Source organism: Chanodichthys erythropterus, chromosome 15 (assembly GCF_024489055.1).
Source record: "Chanodichthys erythropterus isolate Z2021 chromosome 15, ASM2448905v1, whole genome shotgun sequence".
Classification (NCBI taxonomy): domain Eukaryota; kingdom Metazoa; phylum Chordata; class Actinopteri; order Cypriniformes; family Xenocyprididae; genus Chanodichthys; species Chanodichthys erythropterus.
Window position 1 is genome coordinate 21,071,485 of NC_090235.1, and position 27,378 is coordinate 21,098,862.

Genomic DNA, 27,378 nt, shown 5'->3' on the forward strand with positions numbered 1-27,378 from the left:
TAAAATGGATTCTACTGCCTAAATAAAATGTATTATCATAAATCCCCTAAATATTAAATAAACATTATTAAATTAAAATGTAGTACAATCATTACACTGAAAAAAATAAAAATAAAAAAATTTTTGACCGATAAGCGAACAGCACCGGAGGGTTAAGAATAACCATGGTTTTTAAAGTTAATTAAAACAAACTAAAACTTCCTTAGAAATAAAATAATCTTTAAAAGAATTAAAACAAAATATTAAAAACATCAATACGATATCATTCTGTTTAACTATAATTGCATGCTTTTTTTTTCGCCTGCCGCTTTAAATACTTAAAGCAGGATGGATTCTGATAGGCTGTCAATGTTTTTATTGTTCATCAGCTGGAAAAAGATTATTGTAAAAGTGATTTCAACAATACCGTTCATCTGTCACTGTCGTAGTTGTGGTGTGAACTCTGCTAATCTTTTACATTTAGGACGATTTTTTAAAAACTATATCATTATAGTTATCATCCTTGGTGTGAACGGGACTTAAGACTGAGAGAAACTATACCATATTAATTCAGTCTTATCCTATTGATGCGTTTTTTTCATAAAGTAAAAGTAATATTTCAGATAAAAGTTCATAAAAATTCATAAACAGATTGGCTAAGGTATTTTATCATGTTTAAAGGATGTTTTTAAATGAAAAACAAGACTGCAGAAGGATTTTTCCCCATTGTCAAATGTACAAAGAGCATTATGATGGGGAATATAGGGGTGTTAATATTTCAGCCTGCTTGAACCTGATCATCTGATCAGCGCTACTGATTGTATCATCATGGGAAGTCTTTTTGATGCTCTGTTTGGTGCCATAGTTGTTATTGTTCTTTTGCCGACTATCTCTGCATGGCAGTGCGGCCCAACATCTCCTGTGGAATTTTACCTTGATTGCCAGCCAAAAAGTATATTACCGGCACAACATGTAATTTTGAATCTTTTGAATAGTGTCTTTGGTTAGACTAAAATAAAGAGCTGTCTTATCAAGAGTGTTGACCAACGCCACTTAACAAAAGAGAAACTAACAATAAAATCAGAGGTGTGCGTGACTTTAATATTATTCAACAAAATAGTTTGTTTATTATGTTTAACACATACTTTTATCATATTCAAAATACATTTTACCTAAGGAATGAACCCATGACTCTTTATGCAGCAGACAAATGTGACTAAATTTGCTTACCAGGAGTCGTCACTTCCTCTTTGTAGTGCTCATCGTGCCACTGCATGGTTAGATGGTAACTAAGCATCACCTCCCACAAGGCCTTGCAGAGGTCGGTCAAGCAGGGGATGTAGCTGTCTGTGGTAATGTGCTAGGGTGAGAAAGATGAAAGCAATTTCAACAAGCTTCTACAGCTCCACCATGAGAACAAGTCATTTTTTTTAAAGCTGTGAGATGCAGGAGGATGAAATTGAGTAAAATATCTAGTTCAGTCATGAATCTCTAGAGGGCACAGGCTGAGAGGTCCTTTACATGCAATCTAAAAACAATCACATCTTTACTGCATGGCATAAGCCGATTGGTCTCTACTGATCCTGCAGGCAATGAGCTTGCTCGCTCAATATTTAAATAGTCTAGTTCAGTGTTTGCTGTAAGCTGGTCCTGCTATCAAAGTTCCTCTGAACCCTTCCACCTCCCCCAGCTCCACCTGCCTAGATCTGCTACAGGATTTATGTTTGTCTATTTGTGCAGCAGCAGCATATCTTACATGCTCACAGCAGTATGTCTATGTATCTATTAGCAGTGGCAGGTCCATACTTGCCATAATCAATAACATGCTTAAACTATTTTGAGAGTTCTCATGATTGAAATGGGATTAATTATTGCAAGCAGGGCACAAGTATATTTAAGGAATTTGCCATGACAGGAATACATTACATTTTAAAAAAGAAAAGTTATTTTTTTAACTGAAAGTGAATAGTGAAAGTGACTTGAAGTATGATAACCCATCCTCTGGATTTAACACAACCAAATTAGTGCACACACAATAGGAGTAGTAAGCAGTGAACACACACACATACACACACTGCAAACCGTGGACACACACACCTGGAGCAGCGGGCAGCCATTTTTGCTGTGGTGCCTGGGGAGTGATTGGGGGTTCAATCCTCAGTCATTTCCTGTCAGTACTGAGAATCGAACCCGCAACCTTCGGGTTACAAGTCTGACTCTCTAACCATTAGGCCACACCTGCCCCATGGAGCTGACATAATAGGGCCTTAAGCAGCAGCTGCTGATACAATGGCAACGGCATTCTGGCGTTCCATTGCGCATGCGCAAATTTAACTGCTACTTCTTGACGTTCTACTGTAACCGTCTACTACGGCAGGGTAGCCGATTTGCCGTAGTCGATAATACGTGACAGACTAGATAAGTAAATGTTATGTTCTATGGTTATGTGGTATTTTAGTTGTATCTGTATGTCATTTAATGCCAACAGCAACCATTCTCTTGCTTTTATTTACATGTAATGTATTGTTTACTATGTCAAATGATTAAATGATCCACGCCATCCTCTTTGTTGTTGCTTGGTGATTTTTGCGTTCTTTAGCTACGGCAGTTGACAGTTTACTTCCGGTCGTCGTTGCCATTCCATCAACAGCTGTTGCTTAAAGTCCCTAATATTGTAATTGTAATACTATTCCACAATAGTACTGTTTTTACTCTAGTAACGGTAGTGTACATACACTAAAACATGTAAATTCATGTACAATGACCATTCAAACAAATCCCTGAATCAGTAAGCACTGAAATTTATAGTACCGTATGAGTAGAACTGACTCTCAGAAATGGGACTTGGATTTTACTTTTTCGCAACCCTAAATTTGGAGAAATTAGTGTAAGACATTTTAATACATTCTAAGGATCCAGACACACCCTGAAAAAACTCAAATTTGAGAAAAAGACACTAAAGATCTGTTGAGGAACCCAGTTGAGCATGACATTATGATCTGGTTTCTCAGACAGGGCTTAAAGGTGATAAAGAGGATCTTTTCGTCGACTGAGAAACCAAAGACTGTTAATGAGTTTTTGAAATGAGCACATGCGTAAGAACACCCCCCCCCCCCCTCCTTTCGAGGGAATGCCTCCAAAAACTCCTGCACGAGTATTGGAACACGAGTGTTTACCACCGGCATTCTCTGTGTCGTGTTAGTGGATTCATTATGTCGGACTCACCGCAGGTAACTCATAATCTGCAGTTGTTACTCCTGTCTCCGGACAAAAACATTGCATGTGGCGCCTGTAGAGTGTGGAAAGTTACTGGAGCGCGCAGCCGCGCTCGTCTCTCACAAGGAACGTCACGGCAGTGATTGACAAGCCAGAGGGCCAATCGTTTACGTGATTGGCTGATGTTTTTAAGGCCCTACCTCGTGCACAGATGATGTATATTAATATCATTCCTTTCAGTGCACCTAATAAATAGTATTTTATCAGTTAGTAAAGACAGTTTCAAGTAATAATGCAAAAATGTATAAAACAAAACATCCTCTGTAGCACCTTTAAGGCCCCGATATACTCATGGCAAAGTTTTTTTTTTTTTTGTTCTTCGTTTTAAGGATAAAACAATGTCAGTGTCTCATTTCATCAGAAGTACAAATTCATTTTCTTCTATGAAGAATCTCTCCAGTGTGTTCTTGCTTTCACTTGCGGACATCTGACATCAACGGACTGAACAGGAGAAATGAACCAGAAAGATTTCTCTGCACACACCTACCTATTATGTAATCGCCATGGATCAATGGTAGTACAAAGGTGTTTACCAGCCAAAGCAAACTTTTCCGGAAACTTCGTTTTGGCCCGATTTTGTATGAAATGACGTCACAAAAGTTCGTTCTTCGATTTCGCATTAAGTGTATCAGGGCTAGGCTTGGGTATCGAGTATCGAGTATTGATTGGAACCGGGACTAGCTTTGCGATTTTCCTGGAATCGTTCAAAAGTTTAAATGTCGATTCCTAGTTTTGATTCACAGTCCGCCGAATGGAAGAAGAAACCGCTGAACACCAACGAAGTAGTGTCCACCAGAAGTGATGGCATAACCGAGCATGGAAAGCGTGCGTTGGCGGTCCAAAGTGTGGCTTCACTTTTCTAAACAGAACGAAATCTCGGCAAAATGCAACATTTGCGGCAAGATTTTTCTGTGTTTCGTCCTCCGCTGCCTCTTCCTCTTCATAGTAAAGTTCCTTAAAAGTAAAAAGTTCATAGAATTAAAATTGATGGAGAAGGTCAGACTGGTTGGTCAGTTGGTCAGACCGTTGGTTAGCTAGCTCATTTAAAATATCCTAAACTTTTTTTGACCCTGCCTCTTAAAAGAATCGGAATCGAGAATCGTTAGGAACCGGAATCGAAACAAGAAATCGAAATCGGAATCGTTCAAATTCAAATGATACCCAACCTTAATCAGGGCCTTTAGATTAAGCCAGGATTAAGCCTTCATTCAATTAGGACATTTAAGTAGCTTTTATAAATGTTCCTTAGAAAGAAAGAAAAAACATTACTGATGTGCATCTTGAGACAAAACAATGGCACTGACATATTTCAAGATATGTCAGTACAAGTTGCTTTCAGTTAAAACAGCTCAAACATGCATTTTAGTCTGAGACTAGGCTTAAGCCTTGTCTGTAAAACTGGGGGTATGTCTTTTCAGACGTGTATGCATCCTTAAATCAAGCTTAAGACATTTGGATATCAGTAAATCTGACAGTGAGGAAGTATGAATACACCAGAGATAATGATTGACCTGCTGTAGACCTTAATGAATATTTACCATGCGATCAATCCTTCAAAAGCTCTGAGAATCTCCTGCATTCCTTGGAACGTTATAATTAGAAATAATACCATAGAGACAACAAAACAGGCTCCTGTCTGGGATGAGAGACCGTATATCAAATCGGGAGGTGGACTGTGTGCTGAAGCAAAATACAGTTTGAATCGACTCTGACATTGGTGACACTGCCGTTCTCAGAGGAACTGACATACTCCCTTTGGCCAATGCGATTTGTGGCGGGGGAAAGCTGACGTAAACTTTGCCTTGTCTAGAACCGCAGCATTGCCGACTCATCCATACACATATTCATCAATGCTGTCAGCAGAGAGATGCTGGAGCTCTGTCCCTGCCTTTTCTTAACCATGCTTGGAAACTCTGCAAACTGCTGGAGCCTGGTAAATTACGATCGGCCAGAGGCTCGCCAAGGCTGTTTTTGAAGGCAAGGGAACGGCACATAGCAACACGGCCTCCAGCTGTGGAAAAGCTAACATTTTTTTGCGCTTTAGTTACAATTTATGTATTACAGTCATCACTTTTCTCTACAGAACCACTGTTACTGCAAGGCTTATTTGTAGGTTTACCAATGGTCTTTGTAAACTAGGACTTACCACAGCAACCTTTTAGTTTCTAATCGTCTATTGCCAAACATTTACCTAATTTTACCTAAGTTACCTTACTTTACTGAAGTTTATTTAGGATACGATTGAGTTCACTGTGTAGGAACTTCAAATATGTGAGCAACATTTGTGGAGCAGATGGCATGGGCATTTTGCCAGTTAATGTTTATGGTCTAAGACAATAAAATGAAACTATTTCAGTCAAGAAAACAAAATGTTCTAACAACTTTGAACATAGGACAACAAAATACTCCACAATTTTTCCTGTGCATATGCATATCAAACTAGAGAAAAATACATGTATGCATTGACAAAAGATTTGGGTTCATTTAAAGACATATCTTTTATCTTTTACTGAAAACATCACAAATTTATCCATGTTTAACCTGCTGTGAGTCACAAAGCAAGGTCACTCAAGCTCTGACGGATTTAATAGGTTTTCATAATTTTAAGTAACTCTGCTTATATTTTCTGCATCACAATCAACTCCATCACACAATGCAAAAATAAATCTTTTTTTTTTTTTTTGTTGGCAGTTTTCCTCAGTGTCATGATCAAAACTCAAAAATCAGTCAAATATGCTGATTTGGTGAACAAGGAACATTTCTTATTATCAGTGTTGAAAACATTTGTGCTTGCTTAATATATTTCTGGAAACTGCAATACTTTTTGTCAGGATTCCTTGATAAACCGAATTGTTTCGTTGCTGAATAATGAGTACTAATCTATTTAAAGGGGTCATGACATGAGAAAGTGAATTGCCTTGATCTTTTGACATATAAGAGGTATTTGTACAATTAAAACATCCTGCAAATTTCATATCTTAAAATGACCTCATTATTAAAAAAAAAACATTTTTTTTAATTAAGCTCCACAAACAGCTCGTTCTGATATTGCGCGATATGTGACGTCACATGGGCAAATACATTTGCATATGATTGCCTTCAGAGCAAGACATCAACGAATAGTTATACATCATCGCACCATAGGCCCCGCCTACTAGCATTAATTTGCCTACATTGCATGTGAGCAATGCATCACGTCAAAATTAAATAGAACCAATTATAATCACTGACACTGTCTACACTGGATACAGTATACAGATGCCAGTTCAGCTTCTGACATACTCCACGCACTCGAGTCTGTCGTCAACAGGACAAATGGGAGAGTGAAAGAATGTTTGCTTTGATGTGCGCAGTTTAAACAGCTTGTTTGCGTCTCTGTACAGACTTCAGAAGGATCCCAGCATTGAAAACAAGCGAATGGTTTATTTTGATGGCATCCCGGATCGCGTTAAAGGATTATATGTTTGTTCGGAGCATTTTGTTTTGTCAGAGAGGCACAGTGTAATGGACATTTGGGAAAGAAACTTGATGAAAGATGAAGCTGCCAACTGTATTGGATCTGACAACAGCTGCATCACAAACCATAAGTAAATGATTTCATAATGCTTTGTCAATAAATGATGGTTTTATATGGATTATGTTTTCAAAACACATACTCGCGTGCAATGTTTCCTATGCAATGACGTTAACCAATCATAACAGTGGCCATTTACTGACAAGCCTTTAAAGGAGCCGCTGCTTAAAAACAGATCATTTCAGACAGAGGGTCAGAATGAAGGTAGAAAATAATTGTTTTTCCATCATATATACATATTTTTTGTGCAAAAAACTGAAGTGAAAACAAAAAAGTAAAGCTCAAAGAAAATATTAAAAAAATAAAAATCCATGTCATGACCGCTTTAAAGAAGCTAAAACAATTCAATTCAAACAAATTCAGGTCAAACTAAAGAATGAGAACAAAAATTCATGAATTGAATATTTATACTAAATATTTTGTCAAATCTTGTTTGTATCAGGCAGTGATGCGTAAAAGGCAAGGGAAAAATCTTTGAGAAAATGGGAGCTTCCAAACATAAACGAACACCTCTGACCAAATTAAACGCATTAATTCATATCAATTCCTTGATACAGAAACTTGTTTTAGCCCTGTTTTGACCCAGTACTCAAGAACCAGTGCATCCTAAAACCCACCAGGTGTTTCCCTGCGTTTTGAGAGACAGTCAATGATAGCACTTACAAATCACACTCATTCAACTCATTGAGACTTTAAAACAAACAATCAAATGAATAAAACACTCATTCACTTTTGTATTCACATGCTGAGACACAATGCGACCTGATCCGAGTGGCTGCGATAAATCTAATTAGGTCTGTGCTGCATACAGAAAAAGCTCTGGGCATTTAGAGGTGATTCATCACTTACGGTAATTCTGCAGTAACAGATAAACAAGCTCATATGAAAACATCCCACACAACTCATTACACTAGAGCGTCTACAACTAATGCAATGAACGGTGGCTCAAGTATTATACCGAAGGAAATGTGTAACATTGCCAAAGCCACCAAAATGTAATACTCAGGGCCAAAAACAAGAATTATATGAGCCATTTGTTTGGGACAGCCACAACCTTTCTTTAAATAAAGTTGTATGGTTGCTAGGGGTGGGAGAAAAAAAAAAATGCATCGTGATTCTCTCTCCAGCGATTCTGAGAATTTCAGAATCGATTCTGAGCTTATAGTTTTTAACCAGATGCGTGATGACGCTGAGTGTGCTTTAGAAACATTCATATTCTGCTTGCTTCCAATTCCTCACACTCAATATTCCTATGCACTCGAACCTTCCGCAAAATAATCATTCATAAAGTTCGGAAAGGTTGAAGGTTCGAATTACAAAGGACATTCGCGGGCTTTACTGCACAGGATGGCCTGTGAGAGACGCGCACTTTGATGTTACACATGCAGTGCGTAGTCTCACCCGCCAGTAATTTCCTTACAAATGCTCTATTAAGTCATTATTTATGTCGTTTGGAATGCAGTGGACTTATATATTTAAAATATGATCGTGAGGTGACTAAAGTTACAGACCCCTAATGGTTGCCGTAATTGAGTGTGAGGAGATACTTAGATGCTCAGTTGGATTAACAATGATCCAGTAGTTACCACACAGGAAGTATAGTATTCTCATTGATGTCTAATGACTCCTGTAGGTGAGCAGAAGGAAAAGTCAGTCATCCCATTCAAACAATCAATCCCCCATCCTCTCCAGATGACTTCCTGCTATGAGAATCGAGGCATTGTTGCCTGGCAACAGAGTTGGTGGAGGGAAAGGATGATAAATGTCTTTCTAATCTCAAAGGAGTCATATTAGACAGACAGATGGACATTTATAGCTGAAATTTTGATAAGAACATTTCATGCTTTGAGATGACACAGGGGATTCAGGTAGGTGGACAGAAATGGACTCAGGTCAGCAGTGACGTCAGTGAATGGTAAGCTGGGAATTTCATCCAAAAAACATGAAAAAATTATTTCAAGTACTGTTGCTTTTTCTCCCTATATTCTTAAAGACATCACTTGGGTTGTTTCAGGGCTAATCGCTATTTTCTGTGATGGATGAACATTCAGATAAACAAACACTGCTGGGCAGTAGAGGTGGCCACCTTTCTAAATGCAGTTGAATCATGTCCATCTTCAAATAAGATTGTAGTAAATTTATAAAGTGAAAGAAAGGGAAAACAAAGTGGGGGGAAAGAGCTGCTGGTGTCAGCAGTCTGTAAACATGTAAAGTCAGCAAATCTCTGTGGCGTCTTCTCTTCATAACCAAGCTGAAAAAGTCACACCACAGATGGCAGAGCTGGAGAGAGGCTCAGTCAGGATCAAGGGTTTTATAGTTCCTCAAGAACAGGATGTGAGGATCATATGACTTTGTGACATTAGGCTACTTCCAAGTTTAAGTATGTCTGTATAATATATATATATAAAATTGTATATATTTTTTAACAATATTTATATATATTAACATTTTTCTAGATATACACACACACCCATACAGTATATACAGTTGAGCTCAAAAGTTGTTTTAAGTTTTAACAAAATAAGGATCATGAAAATTGCATGTTATTTTTTTATTTAGCACCGTCCTGAATAAACTATTTCACATAATAGTTTCACATAACACTGTTTCCTTCTGGAGCATCAGTGAATGTTTGCAGCTTTTGTAATAGTTTTGTTTGAGTCCCTCAGTTGTAAATATGCAGAAGATGCTGGAAAACTAATTTTTCTGAAGAACAGAGTTCAGTTTAACTTATAACATCTTATAAAATTTTAAATATGGATATTTTTCTTATAAAAAACCTTGCTTCACTTCAGAAGGCCTTTATTAACCCCATGGAGCCATATGGATTATTTTTATGATGGATATATTTTTTGGCCTTTAAAATTTCACCCTCCATTCAGTACAATTATAAAGCTTAGAAAAGACAGGATATTTTTGAATACATCTCCGAACTGTGTTTGTCTAAAAGAAGATCGTAAATTGTGGGATAATTTTCATTTTTGGGTGAACTATTCCTTTAAACTTGGGAGTTTGAAATGTCCAGTGACTGCCACTTAATGTGGTGCTCAATTTTCTCAGAAACTGTTAAATGGGACTGTGGCAACATATTAATACATTGGCAGTTTGGAAATTAAGTGTCCGGTGAGTGGAGCTGACAGGTTAAAGAGTCCTGTATTTCCAATGAACCTGTGTTGGATGAATCACATACTGAAAAGCCGACATATTTATCCGATTAATACAGTAATGAGGGTTCATCGTCTTCCCACATGATAAGCAAACAATGGTAGAGTAATTAGCTTGGTGAGGACTGATGCTTAGAAAAAAAGCTCAGGACAGACTGAAAATCAGCTCTGGGAATCTCTAGAGCGCTGCTCCAACTGCAACCTCTTCACTAAGATTCAGACGTCAATGAGGCACTTTCCACCCAAACGTCGATCTCTGACACCCTCCAGAGAGGGGGAAAAAGATTTGCTGACCTGAATCTTTATGAGAGTCCAATGAAATGTGAGTCAATTTTTATAAACGCCCTTACCGGAGCTAAAATTCTAACACTGCACCTTAATGTACTGCATAAGGTTCCATTTATGGGGTAACATTCAACCTGCTCATTATGTGGTCAATATTCACATACAGTACACATATAGAGAATAACACAACACATTCCTTAGTTAAGCAGGACAACTCATGAAGCTTTAATCATTAATGTGCAGCTGCATCCTGAAGTTTTGTAACCTTCATTCATTCTTTAGACCATGCAGACTGGGCTCAAAAAGGCCAACTGCTGTGTGTGCAGCCTTCCTTATTAGCAACATCAATGAAGGCCATCCCATCCCCCCCGCTGTCTTAATGAACACAATCAATCAAACGTTCCCACGTTTGGAACTTCCACTGACAAAACTCCACATGCGATCCTTGCGTGAGAGTCAGCTCTCAAAATGTGGCATCATCAGAGATGCCACAGATAACAATTTTTGCATATTTACTATTCAGGAGGCTGACAGTTCAAAATCTTGACAGCTTGATAGCACAGAAGACAGGCAACAAAGACTGCTCAGATAATAAATGTGAAAGCTATTAATATAACTAGGGGTGGGAAATGAGAACTGATTCTCATTCAAAATTCAGTTTAAAAATGTGTTGGATTCAAACAGTTCTTTTTAGTGAATCAAATATATTTATAACAGAGACAAGATATTATAATTTATCATTAAGGAATTGGAATATTTAAGAGTTTTATCAAATCTAAAACATGATTTACAGGATTAAAAGTATAGCCGGATTTCCAGACAAATTGCTGGTTCTTTTAAGTGAATCAAAATCATATAGCAGCAACAGTGTAGGCTGATTCCCAAATAAACAAACGACTCGTATGAGCTGTTTTGTTTTTACCGAATCTAAAACACTTTGAAACTAACTTACTAAACCACTAGTTATCAGTCATGTCTGACTCAAAATGGAATCAGTTCAGAGTAATCAGAATCTGTACCAGAATAGTTAAAATTCTTATTAAACAGAACTACAAAAAGTCTTAAACTATTAAAGTCAGCATGAAACGGAAGCTGCGATAGTCTTCACTTCCCTATTGTGATGTATATTCAAGTGACGCAGCTTCTCAAAATGAAAAAAAAATGTAGGGCGGGACTTGATTTTGTCGATGGGGAACTGATTGGATCATTAGATGGTGGTTTGCTACTGGTCGATCTCATGTGAGTGACAGGTTGTCCACCCTTGCGCCAATAAACAACATCAGAGAAGAGATGTCATTGCAAGATGGAAGGGAAGTTATTTTGATTAAAGGTGCCCTAGAACGATTTTTCACAAGATGTAATATAAGTCTAAGTTGTCCCCTGAATGTGTCTGTGAAGTTTCAGCTCAAAATTATTAATTTAAAATTATTTTTTTTAACTGCCTATTTTGGGTAATCATTAACTATGCACAGATTCAGGCTGCAGCCCCTTTAAATCTCACGCCCCCTTTGCAGTTATACAGTGCATAAACAAAGTTCACACAGCTAATATAACCCTCAAATGGATCTTTACAAGATGTTCGTCATGCATGCTGCATGCATGCTTCGGATCATGTGAGTATGGTATTTATTTGGATGTTTACATTTGATTCTGAGTTTGAGAGTGCTCCATGGCTAACGGGCTAATGCTACACTGTTGGAGAGATTTATAAAGAATGAAGATGTGTTTATGAACTATACAGACTGGGTTTAAAAATGAAAATAGCGACGACTCTTGTCTCCGTGAATACAATAAGAAACGATGGTAACTTTAACCACATTTAACAGTACATTAGCAACATGCTAACGAAACATTTAGAAAGACAATTCACAAATATCACTAAAAATATCATGTTATCATGGATCATGTCTGTTATTATTGCTCCATCTGCCATTTTTCGCTGTTGTTCTTGCTTGCTTACCTAGTCTGATGATTCAGCTGTGCACAGATCCAGATGTTAATACTGGCTGCCCTTGTCTAATGCCTTGATCATGAGCTGGCATATGCAAATATTAGGGGCGTACATATTAATGATCCCGACTGTTACGTAACAGTCGGTGTTATGTTGAGATTCCCTGTTCTTCGGAGGTTTTTTTAAACAAATGAGATTTACACAAGGAGGAAACAGAGTTTGAAACTCAATGTATGTCTTTTCCATGTACTGAACTCTTGTTATTCAACTATGCCAAGGTAAATTTAATTTTTGATTCTAGGGGACCTTTAAAGATTTTGAGGGCACGTGAATTAAAAAAATAATAATGATGTGCATGGATAAATCATTCATAATACAATTAATTGTCCATTTTGATTTCATGGTGACTTTAAGATTCACTTAATTTCCAATGAACATCTTGTTAAACGAAGTTAAAAGAGAGTATAGACAGTACGAGCAGACTGATGCTCTATAGCACTGAGATTCATGACAAACTTTTGCAGAGATGAACAACAGAGTTAGAGGTGGAGAGGGAGCTAAAGAGATGCTGATGTGAAACACTTTCATGAAGTGCTTGTGTTCAGCTGCAAGGTCAATATCCACTCAGGCCCATCGAAAGCCCTCTAAAATATGAGTGTGAGGGACACTGATGGTAAATAACACTGATACTCAGCTATGACGTAACTTCCAGAGAGTGTGCAATTTCTAACCTCTGTTTTACCATTGTTGATGTGCACAAACAGTGCCTTCCCCATTTCTGTTCATCTACCTCATTCATTGCTCAAAGCTGAGAGCAGGAGATCTCTGAAGGGACGGGATAATGATAGTTTCATGTAAAATTCATGTAGCGCTCTGCATTATGATGTGACCTTTGGAGCGTTCCAGTTACGCTGCATTTTAATTCCCACACTGCGGTTCAAAGTTCAGGATTGAAGTGATCGTCATTAGCATACCTCTCGTCGTGTTTACTTTATGACGACTAGATGCTCAGGAGAGTTTGAGAACCGGAAGGATGACGCACTGTCCACGGTGCTCAAAAGAAATTCACCTGCAATATTTGCTTTGCTGTGAGATGAGAGGAAAGACAAAATCTAGGAAAATCTGACTTGGGGGCGAAACCCAGATACAGGATTCATTTTCTTTCTATCTCGGCGGTTCAAAGGGCACCACATCCAGAACGAAAACTGAAATGAGCAACACTGCATCTAATTGAGAAAATGCTGTTGTCATTTTTAGCATGCGTTTCAAAGCAACGTCTCAGAGAAGGAAAATCAAAAGATTTTATCAGCTGAGCCGACACCTCAGGCTGCGACAACCCGTGTCTGAGTGTTAAAGGCGTAGCGCATGTTGCCAAATTTCTTAGTGATAACACATGTAACACATGGCCCCTACACAGCATGATCTGACATTTTGCCACTTATGAGATCAAAAACAAAATTTGGCGGAAACAGTATGTGTGTCAATTGCGGTGACCTGAGACCACAAATTAAAGGGGTCATGAATTGGGAAATCAAATTTTCCTTGATCTTTTGGCATTTAAGAGGTCATTATACTATAAAAACATCCTGTAAGTTTTAGAACTCAAGACTTCTTCATTAATCCAAAAACAGCTTTTATTGAAACCAAGCTCTGAAAATGACTAGTTTTGGATTTGGTCACATTAGGATGTAAAAGTACGACGAAAGACCGCCTCTGCAGAGTCAGATCAACGCCCGCTTCTACATCATCGCGTCTTCAGCCCCGCTCCCACTGGCGCGTTTTTGAGATGAGAAGAGAGATACAGGATCATTGGACTAAAAATAACATTATCATCCAAATGATCCTAATGCTAGGAAAGTAGTTATTTATTTTCAGCTATGTCAGCATTATTTTCTTACATTCCAATGTGGATTCCTTGGTAAATAAGTCGCAATTTTGTCTTTGCAAACAGACTTTTACTGTAAGATATGTACCCGACAGCAATGCCATAACATAATTAACTTTGTTAACTCTAATGCCTGACCTGTGATCAGTGATTTCTGATTTGTATGACGCTCTTTGTCTCAAAATCGTTAATGAGTCAGTAAATCAAGCCAGTGACTCAACGGTCGACTTCACATCATTTCTCATAGTAGCATAAAAAAAATAATCTGTTATTTAAATTGTGATTAAATTATATACAGAAAGCGATCAAAGAACGCTCTCTTTACAATCGCTAGAGTTGTCAATCACACACTCCCATCATAACTAACAGTACAAACATGATGTAAATAAGAGATTCATAGATTATGACGGGAGTTTTTGTAGCCAATGACAAAAAAATAATGTCTGTCATTGGCTACAATGCTCATCGCTGCAATCTTTCATACGAAGGGAGTATCTAAATATAATGTCATGATCAACACTTTTCATGATTAGTTAATCTCAACAGATGTAATAGTAAAAATGTAGTAAAAAGTTTTAGAGAGAGTTCCACAAGTAATATTTATTTTATATGCAAAGATGTTAGCCAATCACAGCAGTGGGCATTTACAAGTCTCAGAACAAACAGAGCGTTCAAATCAGACGGCTAAAATCAGGGTCCAAAATGACCTTTTATTTCTAAATATAACAATTTGTACGAATTGTATGATGTAAAAACCATACTGAAATTTTAAGTGCATCTCAGGAAACATTATAAAATAATAATAATAATAATAAATGCAGTTCATGACCCCTTTAAGGAAGGCTAGTGTTCAAAAGTTTGGGGTTGGTAAGATTATTTAATTTTTTTTTTTTTTAAAGAAATATCTAATGTTCACCCTGACTGCATTTATTTAATCAAAAATACACTAAAACAGTAATACTGTGAAATATTATTACAATTTAAAATAACTGTTTTCAGCATCAATTTTCAGCATCTTTACTCCAGTCTTCAGTGTCACATGATCTTTCAGAAATCATTCTAATATGCTGATTTGCTGCTCAAAAACATTGTTTAACAATGTTAAAAACAGCTGTGCCTCATTTTTTTTTTTTGCAGAAACCATGACACATTTTTATTTCAGGATTCTTTGATGAATAAGTTTAAAAGAACAACATTTATTTGAAAAAGAAACTTTTGTAACAAAAAGCCTTTATTGTTACCTTTGATCAATTTAATGCACCCTTGCTAAATAAAAATATGAATTTCATATAACAGTAAAATCTTACTGACCCCAAAAAACAGAGGGGCAAAACAAAGCTTCCTTTCAAAATCATTCACTTATGTGGCATTAATGCAAAGTGCATTTGGTTCAAACATCCTTTGATCGTACCAGCTGAACTTGAACATAAGGGCTATGCTTTACCTCAGCTCAGCAGATAACAACAATATTCCCTTCTGACACTCAAATATAGTACAGCCAGGTGCAGCTAATCCTACGCCAACTATTTGAGCTCTGTGCCAATAGCAGGTCATAGAAAGAATCCATGCACTTCAACTCTAGATGTGGAATCAATGTACATGGCAATTACAGAATTAAAGAGAAGTGGAATCAGTGCTACTACTCTTAAATGATTTGAGATAGTTAAAAACATGGTAAACAAACAAGACAAATAAGGTGAAAAAAGTTCTTAGAAATGTACAACACCATTCAAAAGTTTGGAGTTAGTAAGATTTTTTAAAACACATTAATACTTCTATTCATCAAGAATGCATTAAATTGATTAAACAGAAAAGACACTTTTCTATTTTAAATAAATGCTGTTCTTTTGAGCTTTCTATTGATCAAAGAATCCTGAACCACAAAAATATAAAGCAGCAAATCTGTTTTAAACATTAATAAGAATAAGAAGAATAAGAAGAAGAAGAAAAAGAAGAAGAAGAAGATAATTATAAAATGATTTTTATGTTAAAAACATAGGGTGATTTTTTTTTTTTTTTTTTTTTTTTTACATAAAGTAATAGCTATAATCTTTCAGTTTATAAGAGTCACATCTTTCAGGAGTCACAAAGAAATATGTATGAAATTATTATTGGTAGTGCTCCATCTACTGGAAGAGCTTAATATTATTTATATATCAATTATATAATCTACCACTTGCAATATCAGAGTAATAAAATCTGACCCAGAAAAGATGACTGCAATTTTGTTTGTGATCCAAGGGTTCAGCGCTTCTATACAAATGCAAATGAGAATTTTAGTATCCTGGCTTAGACTGTATTTTGTGGAGAGTCGCTACTTTGGCACAGACTCCATTTTTTCCTGTTAACTCAAATTAATTGCTTCATGAATTGCCCATGAATGAGATCGTCTGCCCCGTTCACTGCGCAATATCTTTCCCTCTCACTACAGCTAGACAAATACACGTCATTTCCAAAGGCTAGAATCTAACCTATTTTACGCCTGTCTAGAGCACAATGAGAACGAAAACGACGAATGATTTCATGCTTGAGCAACGAATATGACTCAGTGATTTTGGAAGTGTGTTTATTCACTAATTTTCCTGGATATCCACCAACAGGAGGTATTGGGAGGGGATGGATGGGGAATGGGCTTACCGTGCAAAGGTCCTTGTACTGCATCTTCTGGAACTTTGTGTCGGCGTTGCCGGCGCACAGCTCTACGTATCCCAGCACCACCTGGAAGACAGTGTTGTGGATGGCCTGAGTGAAGTGCATGTGCAGCTGATCCATAGCCGTCTGGGGAGAAAGAAGAAAAATAGGGTAATCATCTGTGTGAGGAGTTGGACAGATCATTTTTATGTTGCAAACTTACAAAGGCAACAGTAAAAGAAAGAAAAATCAATACTACAACCGATCAATGTTTTTTGCATTGCCCAAAACCGATATTTTTGAAAATGAACATCTCTGTATATTTAAAATCTGCTGTATTGACTTTGTAAGCTATCTTTAACGTCAACTGTTCTCCAAAGAACCGCTTTAAAGCTTGCGGCTTTTCTTTTCACGACCATTAGATGCTTTCACAGAATCCAAGCAATATCTTACAGACATCAATAACATTAAAAACAGCTTTCATATCATGTGACAGCATTCACAAACAATCAAAGCTCCTGGTACACTCGACTCTGAAAGAAAGGCACAATCCGTGTGTGCCACATTTTCAAAAAAAGAAAAAAAAATTTCATGTGCCTTTTTGATTAAATCACAATAAATAAATAAAATCTGTAAAAACAAATCCATTAACAGATTTCTTTCTTAATCATATTTTTTGTCTTGTTTTTCTGTATTTAGTAAACATTCTTAAAACAAGATCAATTTACTTGGGATGTAAAATTATGTAAGAATTATTTGCTTTGCACAATATATTCATATATATACAAATTGATCAACAGTGACTGAAATCTTTTGCAACATAATATTTGTCTTTACTATTTCAAATAAATTCTGTTCTTTTAGAAGTTTCTATTCATCAAAGAATAAAAAAGTATCAATTTTTTCTACAAAAATATTAAGCAGCACAGCTGATTTCAACTTAAAATAGTAATAAATGTTTTTTTGAGCAGCAGATCAGCATATTAGAGTGATTTCTGAAGGATCATGTGACACTGAAGACTGGAGTAATGATGCTGAAAATTCAGCTTTACATTACATTTTAAAATCTATTAAAACTGAAAAGTTATATATTATTGTAATAATATTGCACAATTTTTACTATATTTCTGATGAACTAAAATGCAGCCTTGGTAAACATAAACATCTTTCAAAAACATAAAAAAAACCTTATGTATATGTGTGTGAGAGAGTGTGTGTACACACACACACACACACACACACACACACACACACACACACAAATACTGGACAAAATATGGTTTGATTTATTTTGTTTAAAACAAGAAAAAACAATGGGGTATGAAAAATAGTAATAAAAGATGTTATCTGAAAAAAATTCTCGTAAATGGATGTTCAGATATTTTTACTGGAAAACTAGAAGAAAACGATTCAAAAACGTATTTTTCCTGCCAAAGGAGATCTGTTTGAAGGTAAAACTTCTTGGTCGCAGTGGGTCCGGCTCACACCTCACAGGAGATGAATCATTACCGAACTACATACTGAAGCTCGATACAGTCCCAACGGGTAAAGAAACCGCTTTGCTACAACTTAATTACACTTCTCCACTCTCGCTTTCACTGCCTTACTTCTTCCTTCAGCCATGAGTGTATCCCTCCTTCATCTTCGGCTGCATTCAATCAAAATGAATATGACAATATTTGCAGGTCAGTGTGTTCAAATGCAGACAGGTGGAAATATTTAAATAATATATTCAAACTTATTTAAATGAAAATGATGAAGCTGAGGGGTCAACTTTTTCTGCATTTGTTCTGCGAGGAAAAAGATTTTTTTTGAAAACATCAACATATCTAAAAGACAAATATGACCGAAATATTAATTGTGCTGAGACAAACGAGCAATTACATCCATTACATAGATTTTAAAACAAGAAAAACAAAAACAGAAAAAGATGAAAAGATGGAGAATTCGACATGCAGTCATTAGGCTAATTGCTTCATGGAAAAGAGCCAGAAAGAACAGAACCTCTTAAGAGGGACAAAAAACCGTTTTAACGGATGACGTACATACTGAAGCAAGGTTTACGTTTGATTTATTTTAAAACTTTTAAGCTAGATAGTCAGCAAACAACTAGCTGAAAGCATGCTGGAACATTTAGTTCAGATTAATGATGAAATATCCGCCAGTGACGTCTAGAGTCGAGAAAATGCATTTCTATTAGGGAAAAAAAAAAAAAAAAAAAAAAAAAGAAAAGAAATAATTGCAGACTTACTGCAAAAAAAAAAAAAAAATGCATGCCCCAATTAACACAAAGCAGGGGAAATATTTATGGGAAAGAGTTAGCCTAGGGCTGCTAGTGGTTTGATTTAAACAAAAATGAAAAGATGTAAAAATTTTCAGTAAGACTTTAAAAGTATTTTCAAAGCATTAATTATATGCTTTAATTTAAAAATATAATGCATTAAAAAATCTGCAAATATTATAGTGCATTTTTAGTTACAATTATTATGATAAGATAATGCATTATAACGTACATTATGAATACTTTTATAATACATAAAAGCTTTAAGCACAGTGTTTCAAAAGTTTAAATTGCAATTTAAATTGTCAAACAGAAATCTAATATAACATAAAATGTATGAATGCATGTTATACATTATGCTTTTGCTATACAGAGGTCTATAAACATTTTATATAAATTGCAGATAGCTTTTCAGATCAGAAGCTGTAAGACTAAAAGTTTCAAATTAAATTATAAATAATAATAAAGAAAAACGGAAGCACAAACTAAGTGTAAACCTGTAAAAGCCAAGAAATAACGTTTTGCAGGAAGATACATTCTGAACATAGTAACACATTACTGTCTTCAGGGATGTTTTTTTTTTTTTTTTTTTTTTTTATATTTATATGGATTTCAGTATTTTTCAACCGGAGATGTCTCACATTTATCATAAAATGTTTGTGTCTTCATATCATATATGTATCTGAATGCATGGGTTGCTACCGACAGCACTCCAGGAGATAGCTTACAACAAAAGTGCACTTAACATCTCAGCCAGAGTCCGAAATTAACACTCGCCAAGTGGCAAATGAGAGTAAAACTCGGCACTGGTGAGAATATGAAATTGCTGCAATTATCAAATCTCAAAGGCTGCAATTTATTATTATAAATATATAAGAATGAAGTGTGACACTGTGTTATCCAGTGCTTTCAGCATCTGGGATAGCTTGTTTTGCAGTAAGTGCTGCTAAAATTATTATTATTAGTAGTAGTAGTAGTAGTATTAAATACTCATTGTCTTTACAATTACAGTTACAATACTATTGTTGCAATAGTAATATGTGTTGTCCTTCACTGATCACATGCCAGGGTCATTTATTTTACCTGTAAATATAAAGGAACATTTTTTTTTTAATATGAAATAGTACTAAAAAGTATTTCAAGCAAAAATGTCCTACATTTAAAGTCCAACAATGAATTTTTTATAAAAATTAATATTTTAGTTAAAATGATTGCACTTGCTTTAATTTTTTTGGTGTGTACAAGCTTTATGCCACTTCGTTGTATTTAAAGTTTAATTGCAACTCATAGTAAGGACAAGCTGTTTTGCAAAATTAATATACTAAAATTATTTTGAATTAATAAGACAAAACATGCGGCTAATGTAAAGTTAAAGGGGACCTATAATGCCCCTTTCACCAGATGTAATTAAGTTTTGAAGTTTCAGCTCAAAATACCCCACACATCATTTATTATAGCTTGTCAAATTTGACCTTATTTGGGTGTGAACAAAAACATGCCGTTTTTGTGTGTGGCCCTTTAAATGCAAATGAGCTGCTGCTCCTGGCCCACTTTCCAGAAGTGGGCAGAGCTTTAACAGCTCACACTTTGATTGCTCAACAACAACAAAGCTGGAGAATCTCACGCAGCTAAAAATGAGGATTGTCAGTAACGTTGTTCAACCTTACATTGTGCAAACTGGAGTCGACACTGATGGAGAGACTCAGTTACAACTTTTAGAATGAAACTGGACGTTTCTGAATGGTTAGTGGATAAATGCATGTAGTTGCTTTAAGAAATTGATTTAATTCATCAACTAGCATGTGACATCATATTAATCTTTTGTGTAAATCCAGCATTGAACTCATTTGTGAAGCAGTCCGCGTAAAATGACGGCATGGTAACAACACTCTACTACAACAACTCTTCCTCCTCTCTAAAGCAGCCCAACAGGGCCTCACCCTTTTTGTTAGCTAACCCTTAATGTATATTTTTGGGTTCATAATATCAACAACCCAGGAAGAAGCTCGCAGTAGTCCCTACCAGCCGTTTGTTGTAGTCCTTAAAAAGTGATTTCTGTAAAAGAAAATATCTCCCTTTGCATTGAACTTTGAGCGTCGTAACTTTGCAGATGCTGTTTATGCTCAAACAGCAACATTACACACTAACTAAAGTAAAAAAAAAAAAAAGTGAAATCAATCAAGGACCCCTTTAAACTATACAAGTCAAAGAACAAGAATCTGTCAGCAGCTCACATGAAACTCCATACTATACTTAGTTTTTTATTTTAATCAATTAATGACTAGCGGTTACACTTGTTTTTCATACTCTCTGCATGGATTTCATCATGTACCCCATTTATGTCTCATGAATCTCCTAATAATCTCTTCAACCAGGCTATGGCCCTCTCAGGGGGTCTCCAGAGGTCCGACTCTTCAAATCAGACTCCATTTCAAGGGATAAGTATGAATCACACATCTTGAAGTCAGTCCTTCAGTAATTACGGGTTGATTGGCTTAAACACCCTCGCTCGGTAACCTCTGATGAAACGGCCACAGTCTGGACTGCAGACTGCAAATAAATTAAGTTCTTAGAGGTGCGTGTGCGCATGTGAGCAAGTGAACATATGAATGAATAAACACACCGCAGCTGCCATCTACCCGAGAGGCTATGGTGATCTAAGTGACACGAGGAAGGCTGTTTCAGATGAGACAGGGGACGTCTCAGGACGCATATACTTCCATACTTATATGACACACAAACAAAGAGATGCTCACAGACGCACAAAGAACACACCATTTGAATAGGATCCATTTTCCAAATGACACTTGAGTTGTTAAATTGATTGTAAACAAGAATTTAATATAAAAAAACCCACTCTATATTAACTACATAATGTATTGACTCATATATATATATATATTAAAAACAGTTGTGCTGCAGTGGCTATCCTGAGCAGTCCATGATCGGACTCACCTTATTGACTTTTATTGACATTTTCTTTTAATGATGGATGGGACGCCAGCAGTATTTTAACCACCTATTGTTATTTCACCCAGAAACTTGGCAAAAAGGTCTAAATCCAGTCCAGGAAGCACAACAACTTTGCTTTAGTTACAGTTTTCAAGGTCAAAATAAACAAGGAGAAAAATAATATACTGCAGTCTCATATATTTATATCTGGACAAGATTTCTCTGAGGTCCCCCTCTTATTTTTCCCTTTATCCAGGCGTCTCACACACAAGTGCAACCATGCGTGTCTAAATCTAAAAAAAGTAGATCTTTAATCCTGTAACTCAATGGCAGATCAACAATAGCAGGAGATTTCTACCTGCACGTCGTTTTATAAGGGGACGGGGAAGGTACACCGGCAGAGTAAGGAGTCGACTTATAATAAAACCAACAATGAAATATTTTTCCTGGATTCAGCTTTTAAATCACAGCTTTGCTTTCTTCTGGAAAAGAAAAGTGGAATGCAACAGGGTGCACTTTCCTTCTGGCAAATCCAGTGCCAGGAATGAATCATCTTCCCATTTTAAGGGAAAAAAGGAGAAGAGTGGCATAGAGGGGGAGATTGAGTCAAGAAAACACTGGATAAAATGGCTGATTATTTTTTATCTAAATGCAAATATTTGTTGTAACTGATTATTGTGCACTTGCAATTCAAAAATTTTACATGAATATGGAAATGTCATTAAAAGCACTTCAAACAAAAGAACAAAGTACAAATGTCTCTGAAGTGCTTTAGGGTGCATGTGCACCATCTATAGTTGTTTATGCCACTCTCAAAAAAAGTAACAATCTGTTAAATGTCACATTAAATGCAAAGCATTTCATTTTCATCTTATTTTAATAGGTATTTTATTTTTATATTTATTTAATGGCAAATAGTTTTGGCTAGTCCAGGATCACTGTAAAACGACAAGTGAAAGTCAGGAATTTAGGACAGAAATATTACTATTGTGTGATACTGAAATAAAAATAAAATATTACTTAAAAAATTAGTAAATTATTAGTAAATTAATTATTTTATCAAATCAAACCAAATCACAAAAACTTAACTAATCAGAGCTATTTAAATGACAGCCAAAATGTAAAAAAAAAATTGAAATATTTTACTTACTTTTTATGCAATATTTTAAATTAAACTATTGCATAAAATTAAAATACTGCATAAAAACAAAACAAAAACATAGCAAAACCAAACAAATCCAAATCTAAATCCAAATCTAGCAAATCCAAATCCAAATCTCCGAGAGAATCATTGAAGCTACAAGAGGATCTGCATACTGTAAGTGTTTTGCTGTCGTTTCTAGTTGATTTTAGTGCTGTATAGTTGCTTTACTGCTTGTTTACTGAGGTCACGTGGCAAATCGCGTTTGGTTTCGTTTGCTCTGAGTCAGTAAGGCGTGGTCAAAGCCAGCTTAGTATATAAACAGTTGTTATTTAGCATTCATTAGAGAGAATCATTGAAGCTACAAGAGGATCTGCATACTGTAAGTGTTTTGCTGTCGTTTCTAGTTGATTTTAGTGCTGTATAGTTGCTTTACTGCTTGTTTACTGAGGTCACGTGGCAAATCGCGTTTGGTTTCGTTTGCTCTGAGTCAGTAAGGCGTGGTCAAAGCCAGCTTAGTATATAAACAGTTGTTATTTAGCATTCATTAGAGAGAATCATTGAAGCTACAAGAGGATCTGCATACTGTAAGTGTTTTGCTGTCGTTTCTAGTTGATTTTAGTGCTGTATAGTTGCTTTACTGCTTGTTTACTGAGGTCACGTGGCAAATCGCGTTTGGTTTCGTTTGCTCTGAGTCAGTAAGGCGTGGTCAAAGCCAGCTTAGTATATAAACAGTTGTTATTTATATAACAACTTATATAACTCACTACTTCAGACTTACGCGCCCTCCAGAAACCTGCGTTCTGCAAGTGAACGGCGCCTTGTGGTGCCATCACATAGGGGCACAAAATCACTCTCACGGACCTTCTCCGGGACTGTTCCTGGCTGGTGGAATGACCTACCACGCTCTATCCGAGCAGCCGAGTCTCTAGCCATTTTCAAAAAAATGCTAAAGACGTATCTTTTTCGTCAGCACTTGACCCAGTAGTAGTAGCACTTACCTTGACTAATATTCTTCTCCTATCTGTGTATTTATTTATTTAAAAAAAAAAAAAAAAAAAAAAAAAAAATTCGCTATGAGCACTTTACTGACATAACTGTGACTTCACTCAGCACTTATACACTGTTGTTCTCATGTTGATTTAATTGATTCTACTACTCTCATTTGTAAGTCGCTTTGGATAAAAGCGTCTGCTAAATGACTAAATGTAAATGTAAATGTAAATCTAGCAAAACCAAACAAATCCAAATCCAAATCTAAATCTAAATCCAAATCTAAATCTAAATCTAAATCTAAATCCAAATCTAGCAAATCCAAATTTTGCAAATTCAAATCTAAATCCAAATCTAGCAAATTCAAATCTAAATCCAAATCTAGCAAATCCAAATCCAAATCTAAATCCAAATCTAGCTAATCCAAATTTTGCAAATTCAAATCTAAATCCAAATCTAGCAAATCTAAATCTAAATCCAAATTGTGCAAATCCAAATCTAAATACAAATCTAGCAAATCCAAATCTAGCAAAACCATCAAATCCAAATCCAAATCTAGCAAATCCAAATCTAAATCCAAATCTAGAAAATCAAAATTTTGCAAATTCAAATCCAAATCTAGCAAATCCAAATCCAAATCTAAATCCAAATCCAAATCCAAATCCAAATCCAAATCCAAATCTAAATGCAAATCTAGCAAATCCAAATCCAAATCTAAATCTAAATCCAAATCCAAATCTAAATGCAAATCTAGCAAATCCAAATTTTGCAAATTCAAATCTAAATCCAAATCTAGCAAATCTAAATCCAAATCCAAATCCAAATCCAAATCCAAATCTAAATCTAAATCCAAATCCAAATCCAAATCTAAATCCAAAAACTTTAAATGGATGGGTGTAAATAGGAAGTGGAAATATTTCAACATGTTAACATTGTTACTGTTTATTATTATTACTATTATTATGTTATTCAACATTTTCTAATATTTGTTCACAAAGAAAATCATATATATTTTTGTATGACATGTATGCGTATTAACTAACTATGTGCATGTGGCATGAACAAAATAAATATATAAATGGCTAATCACAGCTATTTGAATGACAATTCAGCACCAGCCAAAATGTCAAGGTCGTGACAGCCCTAGTGGCGATGACTCACCTGTGTCTTGCCTAGAAGCTTATATGCCAGTTGAACTTTGGTGTAGTGAGAAACATCAAAGTGCTTGCAGGTTTTGGACAGCGCCACATCTAGCTGTTCCTGCATGGATGAGCATGAAATCAGCAACATCAGCATAAGAAATTCAGTGGCATAATTAGAGTGCATATGAAAAGCAGAAATGGGCAAAAGAGCTTGAAATCCTCATTTTAAGTTGCTGAAACGTACAATTACCACAAATGAATGAGGGCTGTAATAATCTGTGGTTTAAATCACTGATGATACTGAATGCACAACTTCATTTTGAGCTCAAAAGATAAGCATTCACATTCTTAATGAGTTGGGAATGTGCGCTGCTATAGAAAAGTGGCATGAATCATTGTAATTTTGGTGGCAGCGCTCTGAGTTGGAACAGGCGTCGTGCTATTCGCTAATGCGCGTGATGAGACAAAATGAGATAAAAAGATGGGGAGGAAGGGAAGAGAAAGAGTGAGATACAGATATTAAGAGAGAAACATGAAAGAAGAAGAAAAAAGAGAGCAAGTCAATGAGTAAAGGGGTTGTATGCGAGGCTGGGTGCCATCCAATTACATTTGCCACACAGAAATCTCTGCATAATACAGAAGATGTCACAAACAGCACTGCTGGGGAAACTGTGTGTGTGCGTGTGGCGGTATAGGCTTCAACGCAGCTACCAAGTCCTGAAAGCCAGCAATTTATTTAATAAAACACAGTCCATCTGCCTTGGGGCCTTAGAGACGAAATGCTGGCAGACTGACACCCTGGGCGCCACTGTTAGACGTACAAACGCATGGTCAAGTGTTCCTTCTGATCTGTTTAATTCATATTATGTTGAGGCACTATATCAGGGCAACTGCTGTTGTTAAATCTGTCAAGGGTGCGCGAGTGTTTCTAAAGGGAATAGGGTGATTGAATGTGAGATTCAATGTCTGATTCAATGAAGAACAAGGTCACAGCCTAAATTGTCATAAGCCTAAAGGTCAAAAAATGAAAAATAAAATTTATTTCTAAAAGTCACATACCTCGATTTGCTCCAGAGTGTCTTGCAGTTTGGAATTCAACTCGCTGAGGGGGGAAAAAAGACAAGGATGACAAAAGAAACGGGTGAACAAATTAAAAAAAACAACAACAATGTTGGTTCATTGTACAGCACAGACAACCATTGTATTCTGTTTGCAGAGCAACACAACAAACCAGCAAAAACATTATAGCAACATGTTGGAGGTAAAAGCAGCTTGCTTTCTCAGAGAAAATTGCTATCAGAGTGAGAGAGTACTAAATAACACAAAACCAGAATCATACACCATGACATTTCTGTGGAAAAAAATGCACTGACATTTGAAAAGCAAGGATGTATTTTTACCAAACATGGCTTCTTGCTTATCTTGTGCAGATGGAGGAAGACAGATGTGTGTTGTTAATGTCGAGAGGGATGTGCTAAACTAGTCAGTGGGTTGTCTGAATGAGGGAGGGAAAAATAAAAAGACTAGTAGGTCTTACGAAAGCCATGAATAATGAGGTCATGTCAACCAATCATGGTAAAATGAATGAATGAATGAATGAATGCATGAATAAATCCACAAAAAACAAATGTCAGCCAATATGTTTAGGAAATAAAAAAAGAAGCATTGTAGGTTTACTAGGGATAATCAAATGTAAATATTTATGTTATAATAATAAAATAATTGTTTCGGACATTATTATTCCTAAGTGCTCATTTTATAGAAAGAGCGTTTAAGGATTAACATTTTAGTGTAAAAATATTAGTAATTTTCACCTCGTGCTCAGTTTTGATTAGGTTGCATAAGGGCTTGCCACAAAAGTTGAAAGGTTACGCTTGATTATGATAGTGCACTTTAGATGTTCTACTAATTGTAAGTAACTTTGCAACTACATGTCAAGTAGCAGTCATGGGGCTTGGTGATGGGAATCACCAAAGTTTTGCATTCCCCTGCGAAACGTTGCGTTCCGTCGAGAACTTTTGTGTTTGCTCACAAAATGTTTGTGGTTTCCCAAGAAAATTTGCGTTTCCCCTGAGAAACATTGCGTTCGCCATATAAACTTTGCATTTGTCCACGTTTGCACTC

General features: G+C 36.1%; 1 protein-coding gene across 3 annotated transcripts in view; it reads right to left on the reverse strand.

Annotated features, from left to right (window-relative positions):
* Positions 1 to 27,378, reverse strand: part of vps50 (VPS50 EARP/GARPII complex subunit) — a 162,120-nt gene that overhangs the window by 98,232 nt on the left and 36,510 nt on the right. For all 3 annotated transcript variants that reach the window (XM_067412278.1, XM_067412277.1, XM_067412279.1), the window contains exons 10-13: positions 26,314 to 26,356; positions 25,274 to 25,372; positions 16,752 to 16,892; positions 1,210 to 1,339 (exon numbers count right to left, since the gene is read on the reverse strand). In XM_067412278.1, coding sequence (XP_067268379.1) covers positions 1,210 to 1,339; positions 16,752 to 16,892; positions 25,274 to 25,372; positions 26,314 to 26,356 — 413 coding nt within the window. The remainder of the gene's footprint in view (positions 1 to 1,209; positions 1,340 to 16,751; positions 16,893 to 25,273; positions 25,373 to 26,313; positions 26,357 to 27,378) is intronic.